Source organism: Bos taurus, chromosome 3 (genome assembly GCF_002263795.3).
Source record: "Bos taurus isolate L1 Dominette 01449 registration number 42190680 breed Hereford chromosome 3, ARS-UCD2.0, whole genome shotgun sequence".
In the NCBI taxonomy this organism is placed as follows: Eukaryota; Metazoa; Chordata; class Mammalia; order Artiodactyla; family Bovidae; genus Bos; species Bos taurus.
Window position 1 is genome coordinate 33,258,931 of NC_037330.1, and position 24,719 is coordinate 33,283,649.

At 51.6% G+C, this 24,719-nt stretch overlaps 1 protein-coding gene across 4 annotated transcripts in view; it reads right to left on the reverse strand.

The window, feature by feature from the left end:
• The window catches only part of SLC6A17 (solute carrier family 6 member 17), a 55,535-nt gene extending 32,770 nt beyond the window's left edge, over positions 1 to 22,765 (reverse strand). Inside the window, exons 1-3 of one of the 4 annotated variants that reach the window (XM_024985253.2) lie at positions 22,333 to 22,765; positions 5,835 to 6,208; positions 700 to 857 (exon numbers count right to left, since the gene is read on the reverse strand). In XM_024985253.2, the coding sequence (XP_024841021.1) occupies positions 700 to 857; positions 5,835 to 6,120 (444 nt within the window). In that variant the 5' untranslated portion in view covers positions 6,121 to 6,208; positions 22,333 to 22,765. 4 annotated transcript variants of the gene reach the window in all.
• Between the last annotated feature and the right edge of the window lie 1,954 nt (positions 22,766 to 24,719).

A 24,719-nucleotide genomic window follows, 5' to 3' on the forward strand; every position in this document is an offset into this window, starting at 1 on the left:
AGGTTTGGGCTGGCCCTGTTGCCAGGCCTGACAGATCCTTTCAGAGGCAGATTCCAGTTTTTATCCCTGGTGTGAGCATGGGCACCTGCAGGCTTTGCTCTTAAGGGAGGCTCGGTTTCCCCACCTGGAGAGCTAAGCAGGGCCTCATCTGCAGCCCCATGGATCAGCCTGGAGCCCTCATGGAGCATTCCCATCCAGGCCAGTGGGGTCTCCCCATCTCCCACTGTTCCAAAGCCACACCCCTCCTGGGTCGGCCACAGACCCCTGAGGCCTTCTTCAGCTTCACTCATGCACACAGCAAACTGGAAAGGAAACACCATACCCCAAGGCTGCCTTTTCTCACCCAAATAAAATACCCTCTAACCCAGGAGAAAGGATGGGCCTGCCTCACAGAGTGCTGATGGGCTGGTAAGCAGAGCGGGTATCTGGGATGGTCCACGTGTCCCCAGAGGACTCTGGCTGAGATGTTCCAGGCCTTTCCTCCTTCATAACAATCCCAAATATTACATCATTCAGGCAGTGGTGCCAACTTCCAGTTTAGGAAGTATGTGGTCCTGAGACACCAGTTGGATGCAGTACTCAGGATGAGGGTCTCCCTCCCTGCCCTTCACCCCTCCCAGGACTCTGGGCTGTAAGCCCTGTGCCCGAGAGCAGCCCCGCTGCCTCCCAGCCTGTGCCCGCCACCGGCCCCCAACTTACTATACAGCTGGAGAAGCCGATGCCACCCAGGCGGGGGCACACATAGTGCCACACGCCGATGCTGCCACGGCGGATCCTCTGGCCCACAGCCAGCTCCAGGAAGAAGAGCGGGATCCCAATGATGATCAGCAGCACCAGGTAGGGCACCAGGTAGGCACCTGGGGAGGAGGGAGGAATGTGGGAGGGCGTCTGGAGCATAGCAGCCAGGTAAGGCAGGGGTGGCAGCCAGGTCCTACAGCCTCAGCCACATCTCCAATCATCCTCAAACTGTCTCCAGGCCCTGTGCTCCTCCAGGAATGCTCTGGCTTACACATGCAACCTACTACACACTGGCTGCCCAGACCTCCTTCTTCCCCTTGGCTCCACTGACCTGAAACACTAAAGGAGGAGCCAGATGGATGTCAACGCCTGCTATTCACAAGGCAGACAGCCCTACCTCCCTACGCATTCTGTGGACACCTGTTCACACCCCCTCCCGCCCACAGAGGAGCAGCGCCCACTCACTGGCCCCTCAGAGGCACAGACCCTGGGGCACCGTCCTCCCCAAGTCTGGGGGGACCAGATGCCGACACAGCAGACTGGACAGCTCCAGGGAAGCAGAGCTTGGAAGCTCTCCAGGGACACAGAGTCTGACAAGCATCGCCATTAATCTATAGCTAATTGGGAGGAACGGAAGAGAAATTAGCAGCTTAGGAAAGCATAGCCAGGAGAATCATAAAGGATAGAATGGATCTCACTAAAGATTCCAGACAATAAATTTAGCTTGCTGTCCCAGGTCTCACTGCAGACACAATCTCGATTCCAAGTGACAGGGCATTTCGCAGAGGAATTAAAACCATGTCTGGACACAGACAATTGACCCTGGTGGAGAGCTGTGCCAACAACCCAGTCCTGTGAGCAGTATTATTGGCACAGCCCTGCCTGTCTGTTAAAGGTGCCTCCGGTCCCCACTATCCCCAGACCAAGCCCTGCGAGCTGGGAGCCTCCAGAAGACCCCCCAGCCACACTGCTCTGTTCCCCATAATGCAACATCCCAACATGTGTAATAAACCCAGCAGTCAGGCACCTCTGGGGCCCATGACTCGGCACTTGGCAACAGCCCATCGTTAGCTCTTCTATACCAGGGTGTGCAGTGGAGCTATCTGGGCCACGGAAGGCACAGACACTATCCCAGGAGAGCTGGTGGGACCCTCGGGTTCACCTCGGGTTCACCTGAGCATCTGCACACGCATCACACCCGAGCAACTGAGCATATACTTGCTGAGAGAGGGGCGTGGGTCCAATGGAGCTAGTCAGAAAAGGCGCCCAGGGGAGCAACCCCCCACAACTTATACAAGAGCATCTAATTCATGCAACACACACGTGCACATGGTCACATGAACGCATGAATTTAACTTGTCACTAAAGAGCCTCTGCAACATATAAAGGGAGGGGGGCCTGAAGGACCCCTGGTTCTGTCTTTTAACCCAGCTCTGTCTCGTGGTCTCCAGCTCTGGGAAACAGAAGAGGAGAGGACTGATCTGAAGGACAGCATAGGGACACAGGCTCCCTGGTGTTGTATTTCACCCACGAGTCCTCAGGTCGGGGAAGATGTGCAGGGAGACAGGTCTCAAGGGTCAGAGAAGTAGGATGGCATCTTCTGTGGATGCTTTTCTCCTCTTCCCAAGAAACTAGGGAGAGGCTCCAGGTAATTGCTGTCCAAAGACAGGTCCTGCTGCAAAGACTTAGCCGCCACCAGCCACCACTCAGGCCCCAGGACTCTGACTGGACTGGAAGTTTCTTCAACACACTGAGGTCTATCTAACCACAGGGCTCAAGGGACTGCAGGCTGGATGAGCAGCATTCTGCCTGGGTTCATCACAGGTGCTTTTTCATATCAACTCTTATTAAAGTCATTTGGACATGCACCCTCCTCTACCTTAGAAAATACAACTGGGGACACATCTGAATTTACTTTGATGGTTCAGTGGCTTCTGGGGCCTCAGGTCATCAGTCTAAACAGCTGGGAGCACTGTTTAGGGAGTTATAAAATTTAGCAGAACGTGACTACAGAGAGTTAGATTCTGGGATCTCTGAGGCTTCCTGGATCTCTAGCATGTCTTGCTATTAACAGCAAGCCCCAAGGTGGGCTTTGAAAGACCACCTTGATCTCAGCCTGTTGAGATGCATGCTGAGTGGGTGCTGAGATCCAGACCTTGAAGTCAGACCTTCTGGGCCTGAGTCCTGGTTCCACCACTTACTGGTTCTGTGACTGGGCAAATTGCTTGATCTCTCTGTGCCATTGTTTTCTTATCTATGTAAAGAGGATGAAAATATTAGGTAGAATCATATGAAATTGCTGATATTTGATCATTTTTTACTTAAGAAAATGCCCAGTTCATACGCTTCAACTGTACATCTATTGCACAGGGCTGCCATGAGGATTAAATGAGTGACTTACCCACAGTAAGCACTTGATGACCATCTGCCTACTTCTCATAAAAATAAAGAGAAAAACAAGCAAACTGCAAGGATGAAGAATAAAGAAACTGTCAACGTCTGGTGGAGCTAGGTGGAGTTTTGGAGTTTCCATTCAAAATTAAGCAATTCTCACTGGATCACTCAGGGCTCAAAACCAGAGTTTTGACTCTCAGACCAACCATCTCCTGTGACAATCTACCTCCTTCCAAAACACATTTAAGATGACTATAAAAACCAGTAAAATGTAGGAGTTAAAGGTAGAGATAAAGAGGGATTCCAGGAATTAGAGAGGATGCGAAATGAAGGTAGGAGCATGGAATGGGGAGCTGAGTCCTGAGACCTGATAATGCTTTTCTTTTGGGGGTTGTTAGTGATGTCTAGTGCCGTGGCAACGGTCTGATGACACTGGGAACTAACAGACTTCGGCAAGAATGCTGCCTGGGGGCAGGGGGGCGGTGGAATGTGGGGCGGGAGAAGGACTCTGTGATTCAGCAGTGGATGCTCAGGCGGACTGATGATCTCAGCCATGAAGGATGCGCTCGGAGGCTGCCAGCCAGAGCCCCTAATGCAACGTGCCCTATGAAGTCATTTTGGGTACTCTGAGCTTTTAACATCTCACAGCACTTGAGGGAATCACACACTTCCCTTTGTAACTTTGCTTTGGGCTGGCCTTATATCAACTCAGTGACTTAGGCCTGGCCATTGTCATACAGGGGCTTTCCTGGTAGCTCAGCTGGTAAAGAATCTGTCTGCAATGCAGGAGACTCTGGTTCGATTCTTGGGTCAGGAAGATCCCCTGGAGAAGGGATAGGCTACCCACTCCAGTATTCTTGGGCTTCCCTGGTGGCTCAGACCGTAAAGAATTCTCCTGCAATGTTGGAGACCTTGGTTCGATCCCTGGTTTGGGAAGATCCCCTGGAGGAGGGCAGGGCAACCCACTCCAGTGTTCTTGCCTGGATAATCCCCATGGACAGAAGAGCCTGGTGGGCTACAGTCCATGGGGTCACAAAGATTTGGACACGACTGAGCAACTAAGCACAGCACAACACGGCATGCCATATAGATTGAAAGCTCTGATCGCAGCTATTTATTGGGTGAGTAAAAATAAAGATCTTCAAAGCAAGGAGAGTACAGAGGGAAGAGACTGTGCCCTGGTGGCAAGATGGAAGTTTCTGGCCCTAAGTGACATTGGTGGACATTCTCACTCCCTGCTCTTCAACAGAACTGGCAAAGGAGGAGAAGTCTCGAGCCAGGCTCTGCCTTCTGGACTGGTGAGAGCATCCCAGAGGGGAGGGAGGGACTCTGAATAGGGCTGCATCTCTGGGGGGCCCACATGGCAGATCCATGGGGCAGGGAGGGAAGTGACAGGGCTAGCTGGGCCCACACTTTCAGGCTGGAGCGTGGCAGTCCCAGGGCACAGGGACCCAGGGGCAAGAAAGTTCTTTGCTGGCTCCCAGGACCAGAGGTCTGAGCTTGGAATTGTCAAAGCCCACTAGGTACTTTTTGTTGTTGTTGTTGTTTATTTTTGGTTCATTTCCCCCTGGTTTCAAAGCAAATTGCTTTTGGAACATTCCAGCCTACCTCAGAGGTGCTAGGGGATAAGGCCTGGGGACTTTTACCCACCCCAGGAGCTAGAATAGTGAGTAGAAATGGTCTGATACCAGGGGTAAGACCCTCTGTGGGGAGTGAATCCCCCTCTGGAGGGGCAGCATGAGGGCCCCTCCAACCTGCGAGGCAGCAGGTGTAGTGATTAAGGGCTCAGGCTCTGGGGCCAAGCTGTCCAGATTTGAATCCTGACTTTATCACCAGCTGTGTGACCTTGAACAAGTGATCTAACCTCTCTGTGCCTCAAGTAACAGCCTCTAATATGAGGATGATAATAACTTTTCCTCACATGGGTTTTTGGGGACAATACCATATGAACCATATGAAATTGGTGCTTTGGCTGTTCCAAGATGCAGTTTCATGCATTTCAACCTAATATCCAGGAAGAGCTTATGATAGTGCCTGGCATCTATAAGCATTTAATAGTAATGGCCAATAGCTTCTTTTCACTACTGTGTGTCAGATATGTGCTCAGTCGCTCCAGTCGTGTCCAACTCTCTACAACCCTATAGACTGTAGCCCACCAGGCTCCTCCTGCCATGGGATTCTCCAGGCAAGAATACTGGAGTGAATTGCCATGCCCTCCTTCAGGGGATCTTTCTGATCCAGGAATTGAACTCGCGTGCCTTATGTCTCCTGCCTTGGCAGGCGGATTCTTTACCACTAGCACCACATCGGAAGCCCCATCAGATATAGTGGTAAGCATTCCATTAATAAATACAAAGCTCATTTAATTCTCCCAACTATGCTGTGAGGCAGGAACTATTATTCTCATCTTACAGATGCAGGATAGCAAGGCACAGAGAGATGAAGCAACTTGCACAGGGTCCCAGAGCCAAATGGCTCCCCTGGGACTTGAATCCAGGCTGTCTAGGGCCAGAGCCCACATTCTCTCCTGCAGCCTCTTAAGAGCTGTTAGCCATTCCTGGGGAAGAGTCTCAGTCTCACTCTGGAGTCCTGAGTTCCAGGCTACAAGGGCCTTGGCTCTGCCTCATAAAGGGGTGTTTCTTTTCTCCCCTCAGCCCAGCCCACATGCAGGGCACTCTGGGACAAGCAGGGCTGCCCCTTACCTCCTCCGTTTTTCTGGCACAGGTAAGGGAACCTCCAGATGTTGCCGAGGCCCACAGAGAAGCCAATCTGGGCCAGGATGTACTGCAGCTTGCTGTTCCAGGCCGGCCGATCCTCCGCGTCCAGCTCCTCCTCCGCTGCCTTCTGCTTGCCGCCTGCCTCTCCGGCCACATTCAAAACACTCTGCTTGTAGTCCACGGGCTCCTCCAGGGCCAGCAGGTCGGCCACCGACTCCGTGACGTGCTCATTGCTATGCTCACGCTGGGTCACCTTGCTGTTCTTCGGCATTGGGCCCCCTGGGTGGCGCAGCCCTGCTTCCCAGCACGTGGAGAAGGTGGGACTTGGCTGCCGTCAGCTCCTTCTCATCCAGGGACCTCTGAAACCAGAAGAGCAGGAGAGGGTTTGCTGACCACACCAGAGAGGTGGGGAGTCCGAGTGGACACGACCCAATCAACTCCCTCTCGCACACTCAGAAGCTGGTCAGTGGCCTTGAACTTCAAGCTTGCCTTCTTCCCCAGTGAGGGCCACTGAGGGCCTCAAGGTCTGCACCCTCAGTTTCCCCATGAGCCTTCTCAGCTGAGCATCATCAGAAAGGCAAGCCTGATGGAAGGGGTAACACCATACACCAAACCCAAATAAAGGGTCACCCATCACAACATGGCCACCTGTCACCATCATAGATCCTAGAATGTTCAAGAACATTTGGAGGGCTCCACTGCCCTCCCCTCCTAGGGCAGCACAAGGTGTAGCCAAGTCCTAGCCCTCTTGTGTTCTATTGAGTCAAACCGACTGGTGGGACCCAGGGAAACCGGCACCTGCATTCCAAATGCAGCTGGGGGCCAGTGGCATCAACATGCTTGTCAGTAACACAGACTCTCAGTCCCACCCCAGACTTACTGAATAATGTATTTCTACAGAAACTCCAAGTGATTCAGAGGGACATTCATGTTTGCAAAAAAGAAAAAAAAAAAAAAGGCTAACGGTCTTACATAGGGCCCCTGGACACCAGCATTCCCCAGGCAAGAGTACTGACCAGGCTCAGCTAAAGATTCTGGCAGCAGAGACCTAGAGATGCTTGTTCAGTGCCAACAAATCCTGGGTCATCGCTCAGCAGTGACATTATCTGAAGGCCACCGCAGCCAAGAGCCAGTTCTCCATCCTTCTGTGACAGTTTTACAGCAGATAATGTCTGCACAGCGCGGGCGGGGGAGGCACAACTCTCCCCTGCTTCTGTCATTCCCCATCCTTCTTTCCTGCTTTCCCTTAAACAAATAGAGCACCAAGGAAACTAGTCCTTTGAAGGATCCCAACACTCTACTTGTATCAAAGCACCTCCTCGTTAAGGGAAGGTTGGAGGATTTAAAATTAAACCACGTACACCCCGGCCGGCAGTTGCCTTGCATCTTTCTAGGGATGTAAATCGTCGTGTTCTGTCATTACTCCACTAAGCGAAGGAGCTGCCTCTGTTCCCCTTGCACGTGCCATCTTAACACTCGGGCAAGAGCTCTGTGTAGCAGAAGTGCACACACCTGCCCTGCTGCTGGCCTTGACCCAGACCTCCTGGCTGGCTCCACCCAACACCTGACCTTTGAGGAGACCTGGCCAGCCAGATCCTATTATACATGTAACGAAGCTAGGAGACCTGGCAGATGGGGACAACTGTCCTCCCTGGTCTGCAGGTTAGCCAGCCCTCCCCAGGCCAGGTTTTGGATCACACAAGCAAGTGACGTTTTCTTGTCCTCTTCATCTAAGGGGGGCAATGATTCTTTAGTGACTGTCCCCTTCTACTCTAGGCACAGTCAGGGTTTGGGACAGAGCCAGACTGCCTGAAAGACCTCAGAATTCCCTATAAGCAACGCAGCTCTCAGTTGGGACTCTGCTTCACAGTGGGTCAGCTGAACTCTCCATCATGGCCCGGAGGGTGCCCCAAGGTGGGATTGTATGTCTGTGGACCCTCAAGCCCTCAGCCTCCCCTCAAGCTGCTATGGTGCCTGAGCTGCAGAAGCAGATGGTGCCCCTAGGAGTTGTGCCAGGGGGAGGCCTGTGTTCTTGCCTAGGCTGCCAAGATGAACCCCTCCTGCTCCCCAGTCATCAGATCGTGGTCCCCAGGCCCTCAAGTGGAGAACAAAACCTAAGGCACACGTGACGGCGGCTTGTCCAGCTAGTCTGCCATCCCTCAGCCACGTTAGGAGTTTTATAAAAAGCTAGAGCTGGGGAGGAGGGTCAGGTAGGTCCCTCCTATGAGCGCAGTCACCAGGGCACCTGAACTCGGAGCCTCCCTGCAGGTAGCCAGCCCGCAGCAGGATTAGATCAGAACAACCTGAAATGCATTCGATATGATGTACTGTTCATCTTGTCACAACTGGAGAAAACAGGGATTCCTGCAAGTCAGCAGAATTTACCTTGAGGCTGGCCAATTCAACAACACACTTTCCCATAAATAGATTAGTGAGTGGCAGCTCTGGTCACCAGCACGAGAAGGGGGGTGGGGAACAAAGCACCATTGTAAACTGAGAGGGCTCAAGGACAAAACCGGCACATTCTAATATACCCAGAGAAGGGTACCCTCAACAGCATCACGGAAACCACAGGCATCAGCTCAATATGAGCTTCTTCCTTCTTCCCAAGACATCAGTGATGCACCACAGGATGGGGCCTGGGGTCCTCTGGGCCATCAGCAAAGTGCTGCTGCAAACTTGCAAGCTGAGACACTGGGCCAGGCTGCCATCAAGACTGGAACCTTCTGCATCCATGAGTGTGCTCATATTACAGGAGTCCAATGTTCGGAATACTAAAGTCTGACGGATCCTAGGAACATTCTCATTTTATATATGAGGAAACTGAGGCCAAGAGAGAGGGAAATAATTGCCCAAAGCCACTGGGTCAGACCCAGCAGGGGGTGGAACACAGGAAGAAGACAGTATCTTCTTTGAGGGCTTTGAAGTCAGAAAGGCCTGGATTTGAGAGCCCATTTCATTCATTCATTCACTCACTCACTCATTTCACTGAGTTTACAAATATTTACTAAGTGCCTTCTTCTGGTGGCTTAAACAGCGAAGAATCTACCTGCAATGCGGGAGACCTGAGTTCGATCCCTGGGTTGGAAAGATCCCCTGGAGAAGGGAATGGCTACCCACTCCAGTATCCTTGCCTGGAAAATTCCATGGACAGGGGAGTCTGGCGGGCTACAGTCTATGGGGTCGCAAAGAGTTGGACATAACCGACCAACTAACACTTTGACTTTCTCTGTAGCAGGCTCTAAGTGTGAGGGATACGGCAGCAAACAAAAGAATCCAGAGCTTCCCCTTGTGGAAGTTCTATTTCTGGCAGACAGGCCAGACACTCAAAGAAATAAACATACAAAATAACCAGTGGTGATTTTTACTATAATGACAAATATCATGGGATGGAGAGTGAGGTCGCTGGCAAGCCGGAGGGCTGCAATGTTAGGATCTGGAGAGGCATCCCTGAGGAGGCGACACTGGGGCAGAGGCACTCAGGAAATGTATGTCAAGTGCCTGAGTGAGCGAATGAAGTGCCTGTGTGACTTCAAAGCCCCTGCCCTCCAGCCCACACCTCCCCCACCTCTCACCTCCACCCCTCCACGACCCGCTCCGCCAACCGTAAAGACACTGGCTGGTGCCCTGAGAGAGGTGGGCAGCCACCTCGCTTGAATTATGCGAGTGTCGGGCCCTTGCTGGGTGAAAAGCTTCTATCTGATGACAGCTCCTGCCTCCCAGGGAGGGCTGTGTGAGGATTCCACGAGCAGATGTACGCAGAGTGCCTGGCACAGGGCTTGGCACTAGGAAGGACCCCGAGGGTGGAGGCCGCAATCTGGAATTCTGGTCTTGTTTGTCTTTATTCATTTAAAAATATGTAAGTCCCCCTATTTATATTTCATTACATAAATGCCCTGTTTATCCTCAGGAAAAGCCAAAATGAGTTTGCGGGTGGAGTGGGATAGAGAGCGGAGAGCGTTGTGAGGCACCACCAGCGCAGAGAGCACCCTGAAGCTGGTGGACCCTGCGAGGTCCAGGCCCACCCACCTGGCCCCGGGGTCAAAGGGAAGCAGGTAAGGGCCATACGGGGCCAGGCCCCAGGCCTGAAGATCAGCAATGTTATTACTGATTTTAAAAAAAAAAAAGCATGGCCTCACAGTAAAGCCTGGCAATATTATGAATAGAACTATAGCTCATATTTGGGATAGTTTGAAATCATTTAAAAACATGCTTTACACAGTCCATGGGCCCAGTATGAGGTGGTGATTCTGCTCCAAAGCCAAACTGCCTGGGTTCGAATCTCAGCTTCCCTCTTCACCAGCCACCAGCCTGGCCGGGTTCTTCCCCTCACTGAGCTGATTCCCTCAGTGCCAGTGAACAGAGCATGGCCACCCGGTAATGTCAAGGGGAGGACAGGTCTCAGGAGTGGGCCCAGCCCCCAGCAAGTGCTCACAGATGTCACCTCTTCTTATCATCTCACTGGATTCACAGCCTGACCCGAGAAGTGCAGTGAACAGCTGTGCCCCTAGGTGGGACAGGGCATGGCCACCATCACACAGCTGTCAGCACCCACGTCTCCTCACTCCTGGGCTCTCTCCATGTCTAAAGGGGAAGCAGCAGCAGTGACTTCAAAGAACCTGCCCTCCAGTTCCCTGAAGCCTGGAGACCCCGTGCTGGAAAAGGTGAGCTTTCAGCCCAGGGCCCGGGAATCCAACGTGTACCCAGCGACCTTGAAGCTCGGCCGGGGACAAGCGCCAGAATCAGAGACGGTCCAGGGAGGTAGATTCCTCTCTGCCCTGCCTTTGCTGCCGTGGAGCCAGAGGTGATCCAGCCAAGGGGAGGCCCATTTGGTGCTGGCCTTGCTTGACCAACCACCAGACAACTATGCAAAGTGGCACCATCAACCTGACCTCTCTGGACCTTGCTTTCCCTGTGTGTGCAACGGGCAGGTCTGGATGATCTCTGAGGCCCTTTCAGCTCTGCATATATCCGGGGAGTGCTCCTCCCGCACATGCATGTGAGCAAGGTGTGACCTGCCCCAGGCACCACACACTGCAAGTCCTTGCGCTTGTCTGTCAGGCCACCCTCTTCCGGATGCGAGCTCACTTGGGGCGCTGTGGTGATGCTTTGACCACCAGCCCTCTGTTCTCAGATTACCGCCCCCGCAGTAAATGAGGTGGGTTGTAAAGGTGCTTTCCCAAGAGGCACATCAGAGGATGCAGTGCCATGGTACACTCCGGAAGGATGCCTCAACTACTTAAAACACAATGCAGAGAGGCTCGAATGCCGAGAAAGCCCTCGGTTGCCAGATCTGTCACTTAGCAACAGATGCAGCTTACAGCTCAGAATAGCGCATGTGAGAGAAGCAGGATGGGCGAGTGAACTGTGAATCTTCTTAAAAAGAGAAAAAAATGGTGTGACTAGGAGGCAGACAGGTAAAAATATCTCGGGGCCAGAGGGATGATGGCTCCACAACAACCTTTCAAGCACAGCACTCACTCAGTAATTACCCCCGGGGTGGGGGGCAGGGGGTGACTGCTCACCCTGCAACCAAGGCCAAGCCAGGGGCTTCTCCACCCCACAGGAGCCAGGGAAGGGGGACCCTCTGAGCACCTGCCTCCTGAGGTCAGTAAGGTGGTATCTGGTAACTTAAAGGACAAACTCAAAGGAGTCAGTTTCCACGTGAGCCTCCCAGATGAACTGAGTGGACAAGCTGCTATCTTGGGGAAAGAGGAGCCAAGGGGACCACAGACCCCGAGGACTGACTTCACTGAAGCCCTGGGGTGCTCACTGTTGCTGCCTTGGGTGGGTGGGTACTCTGGAGAGAGTGTTACAAGTCTGTAAATGCAAACCTCTATCACAGGGCTTCCCGGTGGCTCAGCGGTAAAGAATCCACCTGCAACACAGGAGACCCGGGTTAGATCCCTGGGTCGGGAAGATCCCCTGTAGAAGGAAATGTATTCCACTCCAGTATCCTTGCCTGAAAAGTCCCATGAACAGAGAAGCCTGGCGGACTGCAGTCCATGGGATCACAAAGAGTTGGACATGACTTGGCTACTAAACCACCACCACAGCACAGGGAAGCCGTGGGACCCCAGAAGAGAAGAGCAGTGGAGAACGCCCAGCTCCCTGGGCCATACAGCCAAGTCCAACTCAGGACTAAGCAGTGGTGAGAAGAAAGTGAGGTCAGGTCCCTTCCTCTCAGGGAACTTAACCACTTCCTGATTTCCAGGTGACAAGCCGTGGTGGCCCACACACTTTTTCTAATTACCTCAGAGCCTCTGGGCTTCCACTGAGCCCAATACAGATCAGACTGTTAACAGACCCAAGTTGTCCTCTGAATTATTTTTAACTATCTTATTGGAACCTCTGGCAGTCAGCTGATACAAACTGCTCCTGGCAGGCCCTGGCCTGGGGTGGCCGCTCATCTTGGGTTTTCTCGCCCAGGAGGCACAGCCAGACGCCAGCACATTCCTGGCCTCTCCCTCCTCCACCCTCCATCCCCACATCGCAAAGTCCCGCCAGTGGGTTCAGATCTGTCCTCCCCCAGCCTCATGCTCTCCGTGGAAGGCCAGCACCAGGTGCCCAGCTCACAGCTCCTCCAGGCCTTTGGAGGAGATACCATGTCTCCCCACGCCCACTGCCATCGCATCGCCGTGGCAGCTCCTCCTGCAGGCCCCCTTCCACCTCCCTGGCCCTGGCTCCCTCCTCCTCCCCGGCCCACCTACCACTCTTTGTCCTCTGCGTCCTCAATCTTCTAGTCTTTGAACGTCCAGCTCAAGGCCCAGCCAATGACGTGATGCCTTCTACAACTGTCCAGTGAGAAAGAACATCCCTTTCTCTCCCTTCCTCAGCACACTTCTTGTAAGACTATTTGCTACTTTTACCATCTGGCTTTCTAGTATAGCTAGTTATTTAAGGACTGATTCCTTTTCGAACCACAAGGCTCCCTGAGGGCAGGACCCAAGATGGATCAGCTCTGTGCCCCTCCCCATTGCCCCACACCCAGCAGGGCCTGGCACACAGGACAGGACATGATATTCACAGATGCTCCGAGGTCTCTGCCTGCCCACCCTCCAAGAACAACCTGCTTCCCTGCTTCCTATGTTAAATCGGAACTTTGCCCTTCTCCTTTGAAACAAAGATGTGACGGCAAAAAGCTAACAGCTCTGAGCAGAGACATGGTAAACCTACCAGAAGTCGTCTGCCCAGCCAGGGGCTGTAATCTGGCGCAGCCCTACAGCACATGTGGGGAGGACCCTAGGCCTTGGAAGACAGATTTCTAGCCCTGACTCATCTGGAAAATAGGGAACAGCTCTTACCTACCAACTGCATCTGGTTATCACATGGATAGAAGGAGAAAGAGAAAGAAAAGCTTCTTGAAACATCGAGTCAACAGAACGGCCACTTCTGACTCCATTTCACAGATCTTCAAGCTTTGTGCTGTGGTCCCCAGTCCTTATCCTAACTGACCGCATCTTTGCTTCCCCAAGGCCAAATTCTAGTGACCAACTATTACATGTGCTCAATAAATATGATATGAATGAAGTGAGTGAGTGAATCAAGGAATTGATGTATTTTGAACTCCTCAAATTTTCTAGAATCTGATGTTATTTCTCAGCTTCAAATTTTCCCATCTTCTGACATGATACTCTGATCCCAGGAGCATGTGATGCCCCAAGCATCTGTTTGAAACTAACATAAACTAAGAAGTCTGGCCATTGCTCAAAGACATTTTGCCTTTCATATAGGAGCCATTATCTGTGCCTCCTTGTCTCCAGTTTGCAGGCAGGATTCATCCACACCACAGAGAAGTAATCACTGGATGGGCATGGTCTTGGCATGGAGCCTTCCAGAGGCTAACACACGGTCAAAGGAGCCAGTGGAATCTTCTACATCTCGTCTCACCTTCCTGTTGCATTTACTGAGCATGTTCTCTGCAGTTGATATTTTGTTTTCTTAGTCAAGGAGGAAGGAAAGCAGGAAAAGGGGCAGATGGTCCACGGGGGGAGGAACTGGCACTGGAAAATATGGGAGAGGCCAGTGCCAACAAAAGCTTTTGGTTCAGTTCTACCAAGTCATGTGAGGGGGAATGCATGCCCAGTGAGTGTGAAAGCAAGAGCAGCACCAAGGCTGCCCCCACAGCCACCTGAGCCTTGCACTAGAATTTAGGTGCTGAGGGCAAAGTGGACTGTGGTGATAACGGCAACTTCAACAGTAACACAGGGACTCCTCTGATGATCCCAGTGGCTGAGACTCCATGCTCCCAATGCAGGGGGCCCAGGTTGGATCCCTGGTCAGGGAACTAGATCCCATATGCCACAACTAATGACCCTGACTGCCACAGCTAAAACCCAGTGCAACCATATAAATAAATAAATAGTTTTTAAAAGACCAGCAGCACATAGGCTATCCTTCTTGAGGGCTGACTATCCATAGCAGCCATTGTATTGAACAGACATTATTTCCTTTAACCCCACCAAAAGCTGTATGAGGCTGGTGCCACTCTTATCCCCATTTTACAGATGAAGAAGTAGAGGCTCAGAGGGGATACATTACTTGTATTTCATTGAACTTAAGACTTTTTGGTGTTGGTACTTTCTTGAACTTACCAGAAAGGGTCCGTGGGAGGTTTTCACCCAACTAGGTCACTCCACTTGACCAACAGCCCATCTGAGACATTGTTGACTGCACATTCTGATTTTAAGATGTGACACTGTGCAAAATTACACATCTTGGGATTGATGAAATATAGCACACAGTCAAAAAGTGGAGGCCCAGAGTCCCAACCACCAACATAAGGTGACTGCAGAATCTCTCAGCCACCACACTGTCCCAGGAGGATCATGGGTTTGGAGTCAGGGAAACCTGGGCCTGAGTCCTGTAGCCACTTGCGAGTCATGAGTCTTTGGGAGGGTTTATACCTCTTTTGGTTTCAGCTTCTGGACCTGAAAAGATGGGGATGAGGCTCTGACCTCGTGGGATTGTCATGAGGATAAAATGAAATAGGGAGCACACCATAAACCCCATCAGCTGCTGCTCCACATGAGAACATGGGGGAGATGGGCTAAACTAGGAAGACGCCCATTCATCCATGCGCCTGCAATGTCCAGGAACCAGCATGGAACAAGCATGGTTACCTGAGGACATGTGGGGCTAGTGGGGGATGCAGGTGTTTGGAGCTCCAGCATATTTCCACTTCTCTCTTGAACTGAAGGAGAATGGAGCCCAGAGACTCTGATGAACTAGAGATACTAATGAAATATGGGATTTTAAAACTTCTCTATATTTTCCCTCTCTCTTTCCCTCTTTCCTGTCCTTTATTTCCTTCAACAGATATTTACTGAACAGTAACTGAGCATCAAGCCCTGTCCTAGTACAGCAGAGAACGGAGAAAACAATGTCCCTGCTCTGGAGGATTTAGAGGACAAATAAAAATCACATATAATAATAATTAATATCACATGAAAGTGGAAAGTGAAAGTCGCTCAGTCGTATCCAACTCTTTGCAACCCCATGGACTATACAGTCCATGGAATTCTCCAGGTCAGAATATTGGAGTGCGTTGCCATGTCCTCCTCCAGGGGATCTTCCCAACCCAGGGATTGAACCCAGGTTTCCCGCATTGCAGGTGGATTCTTTACCAGCCAAGCCAACAGGGAAGCCCAAGAATACTGGAGTGGGTAGTCTATCCCTTCTCCGGCAGCTCTTCAACCCAGGAATCGAACCGGTGTCCCCTGCATTGCAGGTAGATTCTTTACCAGCTGAGTTACCAGGGAATATCGTATATATAGGCATAAACTATAACAATAGTGATATCAAATAAATATATACAGGGGATAGAGTGAGGTAGGGATGCTATAATGTATAGGGGGTATTGGAAAGCAACTCTGCTAAAGACCTGATAATGTGAGAGCGTAAGCCAGGATGTCCTGGGGAAGCAATCATGGCAGGGGGAGCAGAAAGTGCAAAGGTCCCAAAGCAGGAGCCACACAGGCCCTGTGCTTAGAGCATCCTAAGCCAGGGTAGAGTAGGATATGCTGAGACAGGAGAATAGCTGGCAGCCTGAGCAAGCAGGACCCATCAGCCGTGGAAAGGAGTTTGGGTCTTCCCTCGAACAGAAAACTGTTTTTAAAGGGATGGATAGAGTACAAGTTAAAAAGCACATGGATTAGGAGTTTGGGATTAGCAGATGCAAACTATTACGTATAGGATGCATAAATGACAAGGTTCTACTGTACAGCACAGGGAACTATACTCAGTAACCTGTGATAAACCATAATGGAAAAGAATATGAAAAAGTATGTATACATATGTATAATTGAATCACATTGCTATACAGCAGAAATTAACACAGCCTTGTACGTCAACTAAATAAATTTTAAAAAGAAAAAGTAGGTAGGTTAGAGATGGTGGTGACCTGGGCCAGGCTGTTGGATAAGGTTGAGGTTTTAAAGAGAGGAAAACAGAGGACCCAGGGTACTGAAACGTACACAGGCCCCGAACAGAAGACCCATGAGACTGTCCTGATGTAGGAAAAAAAAAAATTATTTTTTAAGTCAGTTGTGAAAAGAAAAAATTCCAGGAGTGACAAGCAAAAGCCTGATTCCCTGCTTTTCTTATTTGTGGGAGGCCCACAGTGGCAACAGATGGGTCCTTACAACCTCTGCCTTAATCCTCTGACCTGGATTTTCTTACAGCCACTATTTCCTCTTGTTCCAGAGAGAGACAGAAGGAATCACGGGTGTCCAATTACCTAAATTACCCACCAGACTGCCGAAGAGCACTTGAAAGAATAGTGATCAGAAACTCTTAATTACTGTCCCAACATGATGCCTCTTTCCTGAGGACCAGAAACATTTGAGTCTCTTTCCCCAGCAGCCTTCAGCAAGGCTTTGTGGAGGGGTGGGCTGAAAGGCACCCCCATCAGGAGCAAGTCGCCAGCCACCTGAGATCACAATGGAGGAAGCACACGTTTGAAGACCTACTGTCCTTCCGTATGTTATTTATCCCCAACTTGGGGTAAGATGGAATGCTCATTTTACAGATGAAGAAGCCTAAGCTGAGGGAAGATAACTACCGTACACTAGACTACTACCGTGCACTAGATTACCCAGCCATGAAACGGAGAGACAGAATCCAAGCTGTGGTCCACCTCACTCAGTAGTCCGTACTCTTCCATACTTTGGTGCTTTCCAATCTTCCACACATGATGACGCACAGAGAGGAGAATACTGCCATGGCACACTGGGTAAATGCAGCAGGCTTCTCCATCCTAGGCCATTCAAGGCTATTCCAGGGGATGAAGGTGTCATTATCTCTGGGCCACCCATCTGGGGCCCTGGTTAGGAAGTTCTCCAATGCACTGTGCCACACTGCAAAGCGACACGTGTGAATCTCATTCAGCAAGTCAACAATGGAACAAGTCCATCTACCATCATTCCGCCTGGAGTTCAGGAGCTTTCTCACTTGGCCAGATCCATTCCCAAAGCTAAAAGCATAATGCAAATTGGGGGACTGGTCAAGGAGATTCCTTCCAGTGGTTCTAAAGGAGTCCCCAAACTACTAGCAGGCAGGTTGTCTCAGAGGTGTGCCAGGACCGTGGACAGCACCCATCGGGCCATTCTGAAAGCCAGCGCTCGCTGCCCATTACAGGAGCATGCTCTCCTCCCTGTAGACCCCCAGCAAGAGGAGATCCATGTCCTCCCTGAGCACTCACCTGGTAGCACCTGCTGGAGCCATCCCATCAGATGACTGTTCACATCCCCTGAATGGCAGCTTTATCAAAGAGCACTGCTGGCCTGGAGTTGGATTTAAAACAGGAGCCCAGAAGTCTTATAATTAAAGAGAAAATGCAGCCAGCAGGAATTTGGGGTGTGGACCAATAGATTCTATTTGCAAGTGAAATAATAGGTGGCAAATTAGTGGTTCACAGAATCCAACAGAAGTTCCAATTAAACCCATAATTAGAAATGATGGAATACAGCAAAAGGAAACTTATCTTCAAATGAACTGTGAGTAGGCTGTGGAAGACAGAGTGGCAACTCACTGGGTCAGATGCAGTAGATTCGATGACTTCCAGGCCTGGAAGCTGGGGTGTTACTTCCTCTGGCCCCACGCTTGCCCCATCCTCACTCCACAAGTGGCCTCAGAGCAAAAGCATTTTCAGTCTCAGCTCCCAAGTTGGGGACCCAGGCTGCCCAAGCCTCATCTGACACAGAATTGTTCTCTAACAAAACATACCTGGTTTTAAACATGAGAATAATTTGGCACAGTAATGCATCTTACAGCTGAGTTCACGTTTTCACATGTGAGTTTTCTGTGCACAGTGAATATCTAACTATATTTTTTAATAACTGAATTTATCCAGAGATGGACCATATCTTAATTTTTAAAATTACTCACGGGGGATGGGGGATGGGAGAGAGAATTACCCAAAGACTGTATCTCCTCAAAATGGCTGTCTATGGAGCAAGGGCTTCCGAGAAGACCTCTTTGTCCCCTGGGGGTGCTTATCTTTCAACAATCCACTCTCACTTTCAGAAACTTCCCCACCATGAACAAAGCGGGCTCAAAGATGCAAGGCAGGCTAGGAGAATAGGGACCTATTCTTCCAGGTGATTTCTCAGAGAGAGAAGAGATGGAGAAGCAGAAGGAATCAGAGACCAAGTTTCCCAGAATAGTCAAGGACGCACGTGGTGGAGCCCCAAGGGTGAGGAGCACAGGCTCCATGGGGCGGGACCAGGAAGCAAGCAGCATCCCCCTGGGCAGCCCTTGCCGCCACTGCTGCCAATGACCTTGGAGGGTTAGCAGTTTAGCTCTGGGGTCTGGGACCTCACCAGAAACTGCTGCAGGTCCCTGGCACACACTCTCCAGCAGAGAAACCTGACACATCATAGCCCACCAGTGACTGGCTGCCCTTGGTACTGCAGAAGCAAAAATCCTCAGGCATCCTCACATTTGCTCTGACTCTTCCTTCACTGCTCCTAGAAACAACCCCAGACTGGGACAGACTTTATAGGAATGAGGTTGGGGTGGTAGAGATCAGGAAGAGAAAGATGGACAGGACAGTAAAGCATCAAGATGGAGCCTGCGATGTTCTTTTGGATTCCAACCAACCTGGGACCACATACTGTATTCCCCCTTAGAAACTGGGGTATGCTCATTCTTTACCAGTTTCCCATTAGTGGAGGCTCATGTCCCTCTTCTCAGAGCAACAGCTTAAAGAAACAAACTCACAGGTTTAGACAACCTCGTTTGGGTAAATACCTATGTCGTCAGCAAAAATTTATTAAGAACTTATTATGGATTCACATCACATAGACATCAAGAACATGAAGTCTGGAATCTAACAGACCTGAGTGCAAATTCTCAGGTTGCCACCCACTACCGTGTGACCTTGAGCAAATTATTTAACCTCTCTGAATTCAAGTCCCACATTTGTCAACTGCTGAGAGCAATAATATGCCTTCTGGGACTGTAAAGAAGGTTAAATGAGATAGTATATGAATGAAGCATTTAGCACAGCGCAGAAGCCTCAATAAAAACTTAGATACTATCATTGTATGCTAAGCACCCAGCACCCAGCCCTCCTAAAAGCAGGCCAAACAGGCATTTCCCCACAGATGACCATCCCACCTGCGATCACAGGGCATGTACTACTACAGAGCTACCCGTTGTACTGTGCTTCTGACCTCTGGAAGTCAAAGGGGATACCAGACTAAGGAAGGCTGATGTAAGAGGAATCTATAATAACAGAATTTTCCCCCATCCTGGTGAAATTCCCCATCCAGAAATTTTGTTATAAGGATTTCTTGCAGCCCAGCCTGAGAGTGAGCAATAACTCAGACCTGGTTTAGGAAAAAACCAAAATCCATCTTCCTTTTAAAATGTTCTGTTGCTTATCTTAGCAGCTTTGAAGGGATTAATGATGCATCGTCCTGCTGCAGCAAATCTGGACAGGAAGGAGCATGAGGAAAAGGAAGCTGCACAGACAGAAAGAACTTGCTTCTTAGGATTCCTCTCCTCTCTGTATTTATTATATCATCCTTGGAATTTGCTCCCAGATCCAACTGGGAGGGCAGTGATTCCAGGGTGCATGTACCACTCACTCTCATGAGCATGCACACACGTGTGCATGCACACACACACACACACACACGCACACACGCACGCACACACACTCACTCACATACATACATTTCCAGTCGCAGACTAGAGTTCCCTGAGTCAGCATGGCTTCTTTCTTGATGTCCTGGGGGGGTCCCCTTATTTTCTTTGCTCTTGAGGTGCACATATCTTAGCTCAGCACCCAGAGGCCCCAGCACAGATCTGCCCACCCCCTACCCACCCCCCCACCCGACTCCACATCCCACAGCCCTGCTCTTACTCAGGCTTCTCCACTCAAGATCTCCCAGGGAACCCTTGAGGGTTGGAAATAGGTCAGTTTGAAGCTGCACTATAGGTCCTTCTCAACCACATGGAAAGCCCTGCCACTTTCATTTGTCTCCACACTCCCTCTCACACCAAGAAACAAGGACAAGAAGAGAAAGACTCACTTCTGATTAAGATCCATGAGGAAAGGGATGCGGAACTAACATTTAATGAGCATCTGCTAGGTGTCTAGCACTGGGCTTAAAAATAAGCCTGCAGAAAAGGTACTACTGGCATCCCTGCTCTACAGTGGAGGAGATTGAGCCTTGGGAGGTAAGGGACTTGCCCAAGGTCACCCCACACTGGCACATGGCAGAGCACTGGGCCCAGTTCTCACTGAAATCATAGGGCTTCCTCCCCCGACACCCCAACCCTCTCCTCCAATCTCCCCTCTCCCAACCCAGTCCTGCTCACCTTTCCCATGGGCTCACAGCTCCAGGACACTTGCCCAGTAGCCAGATCTCTGCTTAGCTCACTCTGGAGACTTGCTCACCTTTGGTCAATGATGTCAAAACACTGGAAGCTCAGGTCCTTGTCACTCACAAGTCCCAGTAAAGAGCTTCCATTCAACTCACAAATAGCTGACACACAACTCTACATGTGACTCAGGCCAAACACACTCCAATCAGGCTGGTGGGCACAATCTGCCTTCTGCACTGAGTCACCCTCCAGGCTGAGCTGCAAGGATTTGCTGAAATTCACCACCTACTTAGCCACAGCTGCTCCATTAGAGAAAAAGCCAGCAGAGGAGCTGAGCCTCTGATGGTCCCCATGGATGGGCCACGGCCAAGGACAAGCAGGTATGACCTCAAAGCTCTTCCTGCCCAGGTCCACCTCAGCCGATCATGCGATAATGCAAGCACAGCATGAGACACAAGAAGCCCTCTGTTAACCTCCACTCACTCTGACCTTGTTCTTCAGACATCAGTCCAATACAGCGTAACTAAAGTTTTGGTTGAATTGCGGCAGAGGGAGCATTTCAGGATTTTTTAGTTCCTGAAAGTTCCCATTAACAGGGGCAGTGCACTCAAAACAAGCTTCCTTCTCTACACCCCTGACCTATCTCCCCAACCCAAACCCAGCTGCCTCGTGTTCACAGTTGAATTGCCCCAAAGGTAGCTCCGGCTAGAAATTTCTTCATCTAAACGGTCCGATAAAAATTTTCTCAAAGAACGAAAGAGGAAAGGGAAAAAAATTTTTTTAAACTCTCCTTGACAGCGACTGGATTCCGTAAGGTGAATGGCCTCGGGATTTCTGAACACTTGCAGCCCTGACGGGGCTGTTTGAGCCTTAAAAGGAAAGAGCAGGAGGCCGCGCCCCTGAGGGAGCGATCCTCCCTGGAGCACTACAAGCATCGCGCATCGCTGGAGAGCACGGTGTGCACAGGCATAAACGTGACAGTGGCCTCGCTCCCGAGGCGGCGCCCCCTCCAGACTTGCACCTCGAGCACCTACGTCCGCATTTCCGCCATTCCGTTCCCAGACGCGCTTCCCTGGAGGGAGCACGGGCTCTCCGCTATCTGGCTTCGAGTTCAGCCAGGACTAGCCCCAAGACTGGGAATTAAATATTTATCTCAGGCGCGAGCGCTCTGCTTCTCTTGCCAATGTTACTGTCAAGGTCATGGGCCTGAAGCCGAGTGGCTGGGGCTGGGGTCCCCAGCCGCGCAGGAGACTCCCGGGGAGAACTGCACCCTAAGGCGCGCAGCTCTAGGCAGCGGTTCTTGCCGGGCCTCCTCCCCGGTCCTCCGCGTGCGCTTGCCTCTGCAGCTCTGCCTGATTACCTCTGGAGTTCTTCGGCCCTCCTGAGCCCGGGAAGGTGAAGCCGGGTGTCCAACCCGTGAGCTGGGCGCAGAGCACCCGCGAAGCGCCGGAGGAGCGCGGGCCCCAAGGTTCCGTCGCCAGGCAACGGCGGATCAAGTGGCTGGGGCCCTTGCACAGCCAGGCGGATACCCGGGCAGCGCCGCCTCGCACCTCAGTCCTTAGGCCTCCCGGGCTGGGGTGGGGCCGGAACAGCTGAAGTTGCGGCGGCTGGTCCCATAAAGCCAGGCGGGGCGCGGCCGGCGACTCACCTGTCCCGCGTGGGTCGTAGCGCGGTCTCGGCTCCTGCACTCGGACCGAGCAGCTTCGGTCCCCGACGGGTGGCGGGCTCACAGCCCCTCCCACGAGCAGTCCGAGTGTGGCGGCGACGGGCCCCAGCCGGGGCTGGGAGGAGACCCGGAGCCGCGCACGGGCGCACGCGACTCTGATCGCTCTGCTCCCTCCCTCGCCGCTGGTCCCGCCCGGTCTCCCGCCCGCGGCGTGCTCGGGCCTCGGGGGAGCGGTCCGGAAACCCAGGTACAGCTGCGGAGGGAGCGCGTGAGGCTGCAGGCGCCAGAGCCCAGTGCCACCCTCCCTGCACTCGGGCCGCGCCGGCTCTGCGGAGCGGAACGGAGCGGGGCGGAGCGCAGCGCTGCGCGCACTGTTCCCTCGCTTTGCGAAAGGCCACCCTGACGGCGGGGCGCCGTGACGCAGGCTTGACTCACGCGCGGCCCCGCGTCAGTGCGAGGTTCTGGGGCCTCTGATGGCAGACATAGGCGGAGTGGGCCAGGAGAGGGAGGGGTCTGCCTGGGAGCAGCCTCTTGAAGCCCCCGGCCAAGGAACTCAGACCCTGGAGAAGCAGTACCAGATTCTGCCCTAAAAAGGAATGGGACCCCCCATGGCCACGGCCCTCCTGAGCCTGGGCCTCACTTCCTTCATCTTTCCAGGCCCATCTCTTTCGGCTGTCTGGTATGAACTCAGCACCAACCAAACCTGGTTATTCCCCTGCCCTGGCCACTTCCACCTCCATGCTTTTGTTCACTCTCTTCTCCTCAATTCCCCACTCCACTGTCCTTCCACCTTACCACTCCTCAAGATCCTTCCGTGTGTGGTTCAACTCCTCAAGACATTACTCATCTCCTGAGCTCCTATGTATGGCGGAGGCTGCAGAAGGTGCGAAGATCACTGCTCTGGGAGATGAGGGCGTGGAACCTCTGGGAGAGGCAGAGTAGGGTTTACCTAGGAACCCGTAATTCAAGACAGAAGGATGGGAGAACCCTACAAGAGTAGTAAAGTGAGGACTTATGGAGGAGATGAGACAGGATCCTGAACACAAGCAGTGACAGGGTTTCAGTGGAAAGGGGTAAGGATGAGCCTTGTGGAGGGGACAGCATGATAAGGGCAAAGATGCAAGGGAATGGAGAAGGTGTGCAGTTGGGATGACTGCCTGATATGGAGCAGGGGTGGGCTGAGAGCAGGTGCAGTTAGGGAGGTGGGAGCCATCCCTCGGGGACTTGGAAGGCTGTGTGGGCAGCCTGGATGAATTAACTCAGCTCTAGAGGACACTAAGGGGACGTTGGCACTAGAGGCAGGTGTCTGGGAGTGATGGGAGGTGCAGGCTGTATCAGTTGTTCTACTGAAAGGCAGAAGGACCATTGTCATGAATTCTGAAGGTTCTGAGATTTTACCCTTGCATCTAATGTGAAGACTCCCCAGTCTTTTACAATCGGCTGTGAATCTGCCAACTTTGCCCCCAAGGGAGACCTTATATTTATTATACTGGAGGACAAACAAAACTGCCCTCCACTGGGGGAGACACTATCTCTACCTTTCAAGGCTGTTTGCTGTGTGAACCTCCTCAAAAAAGATGATCTGGAACAAAAAGCCATCAGTGCCTCTACCCCTGAGACCTGTGGAAACTTGAGTCCCCCATAAATTATCTTCTGATAGACATTTATCTCTTCACTCAACCACTAATTAGTGTTAGCCTGCTGTTTGCCTGACTCCATTCTAGGCCCTGAGGATAAGACAGAGAACAAGACAGATAATGATCCCTGCCCTTCTGGAGCTTCCACTCTGGTGGATACAGCCAGCCGTGCATAGTGGGTGGAGGGGCATGGCAGGCAGTAGCAAGTGATACAGGAGGCTTGACGCACGGCCCCGCGTCAATGCGTGGTTCTGGGGCCTCTGATGGCAGACGTAGGCAGAGTGGACCAGGAGAGGGAGGGGTCTGCCTGGGAGCAGCCTCTTGAAGCCCCTGGCCAAGGAACCCAGACCCTGGAGAAGGTAAACCTGTGATGACTGACCTGGTGTGGGAGAGGGAAGGAAAGAGTCTGAGAGGGGTGGTTGTAAGGCAGAGAACTTGAAGGTGGTATGGGGAGGGGTAAGGATAAGGAATTTGGAGTCATACAAACCGACATTTTCATCATGACTGCCATTTACGAGAAACCTTGAAGAAGTTACATAACCTTTCTGAGCCTCAGTTTCCCCATCTGTAAAATGAATAACACATACCCCATAAAGTTGTTATGGTGATCAGAGAAGATTATTCTTTTAAAATATCTGGTATCACATGTGCTTAATAAATTACAGTTATTAGTGGTATGAGCGACTTCACTTTCACTTTTCACTTTCATGCATTGGAGAAGGAAATGGCAAC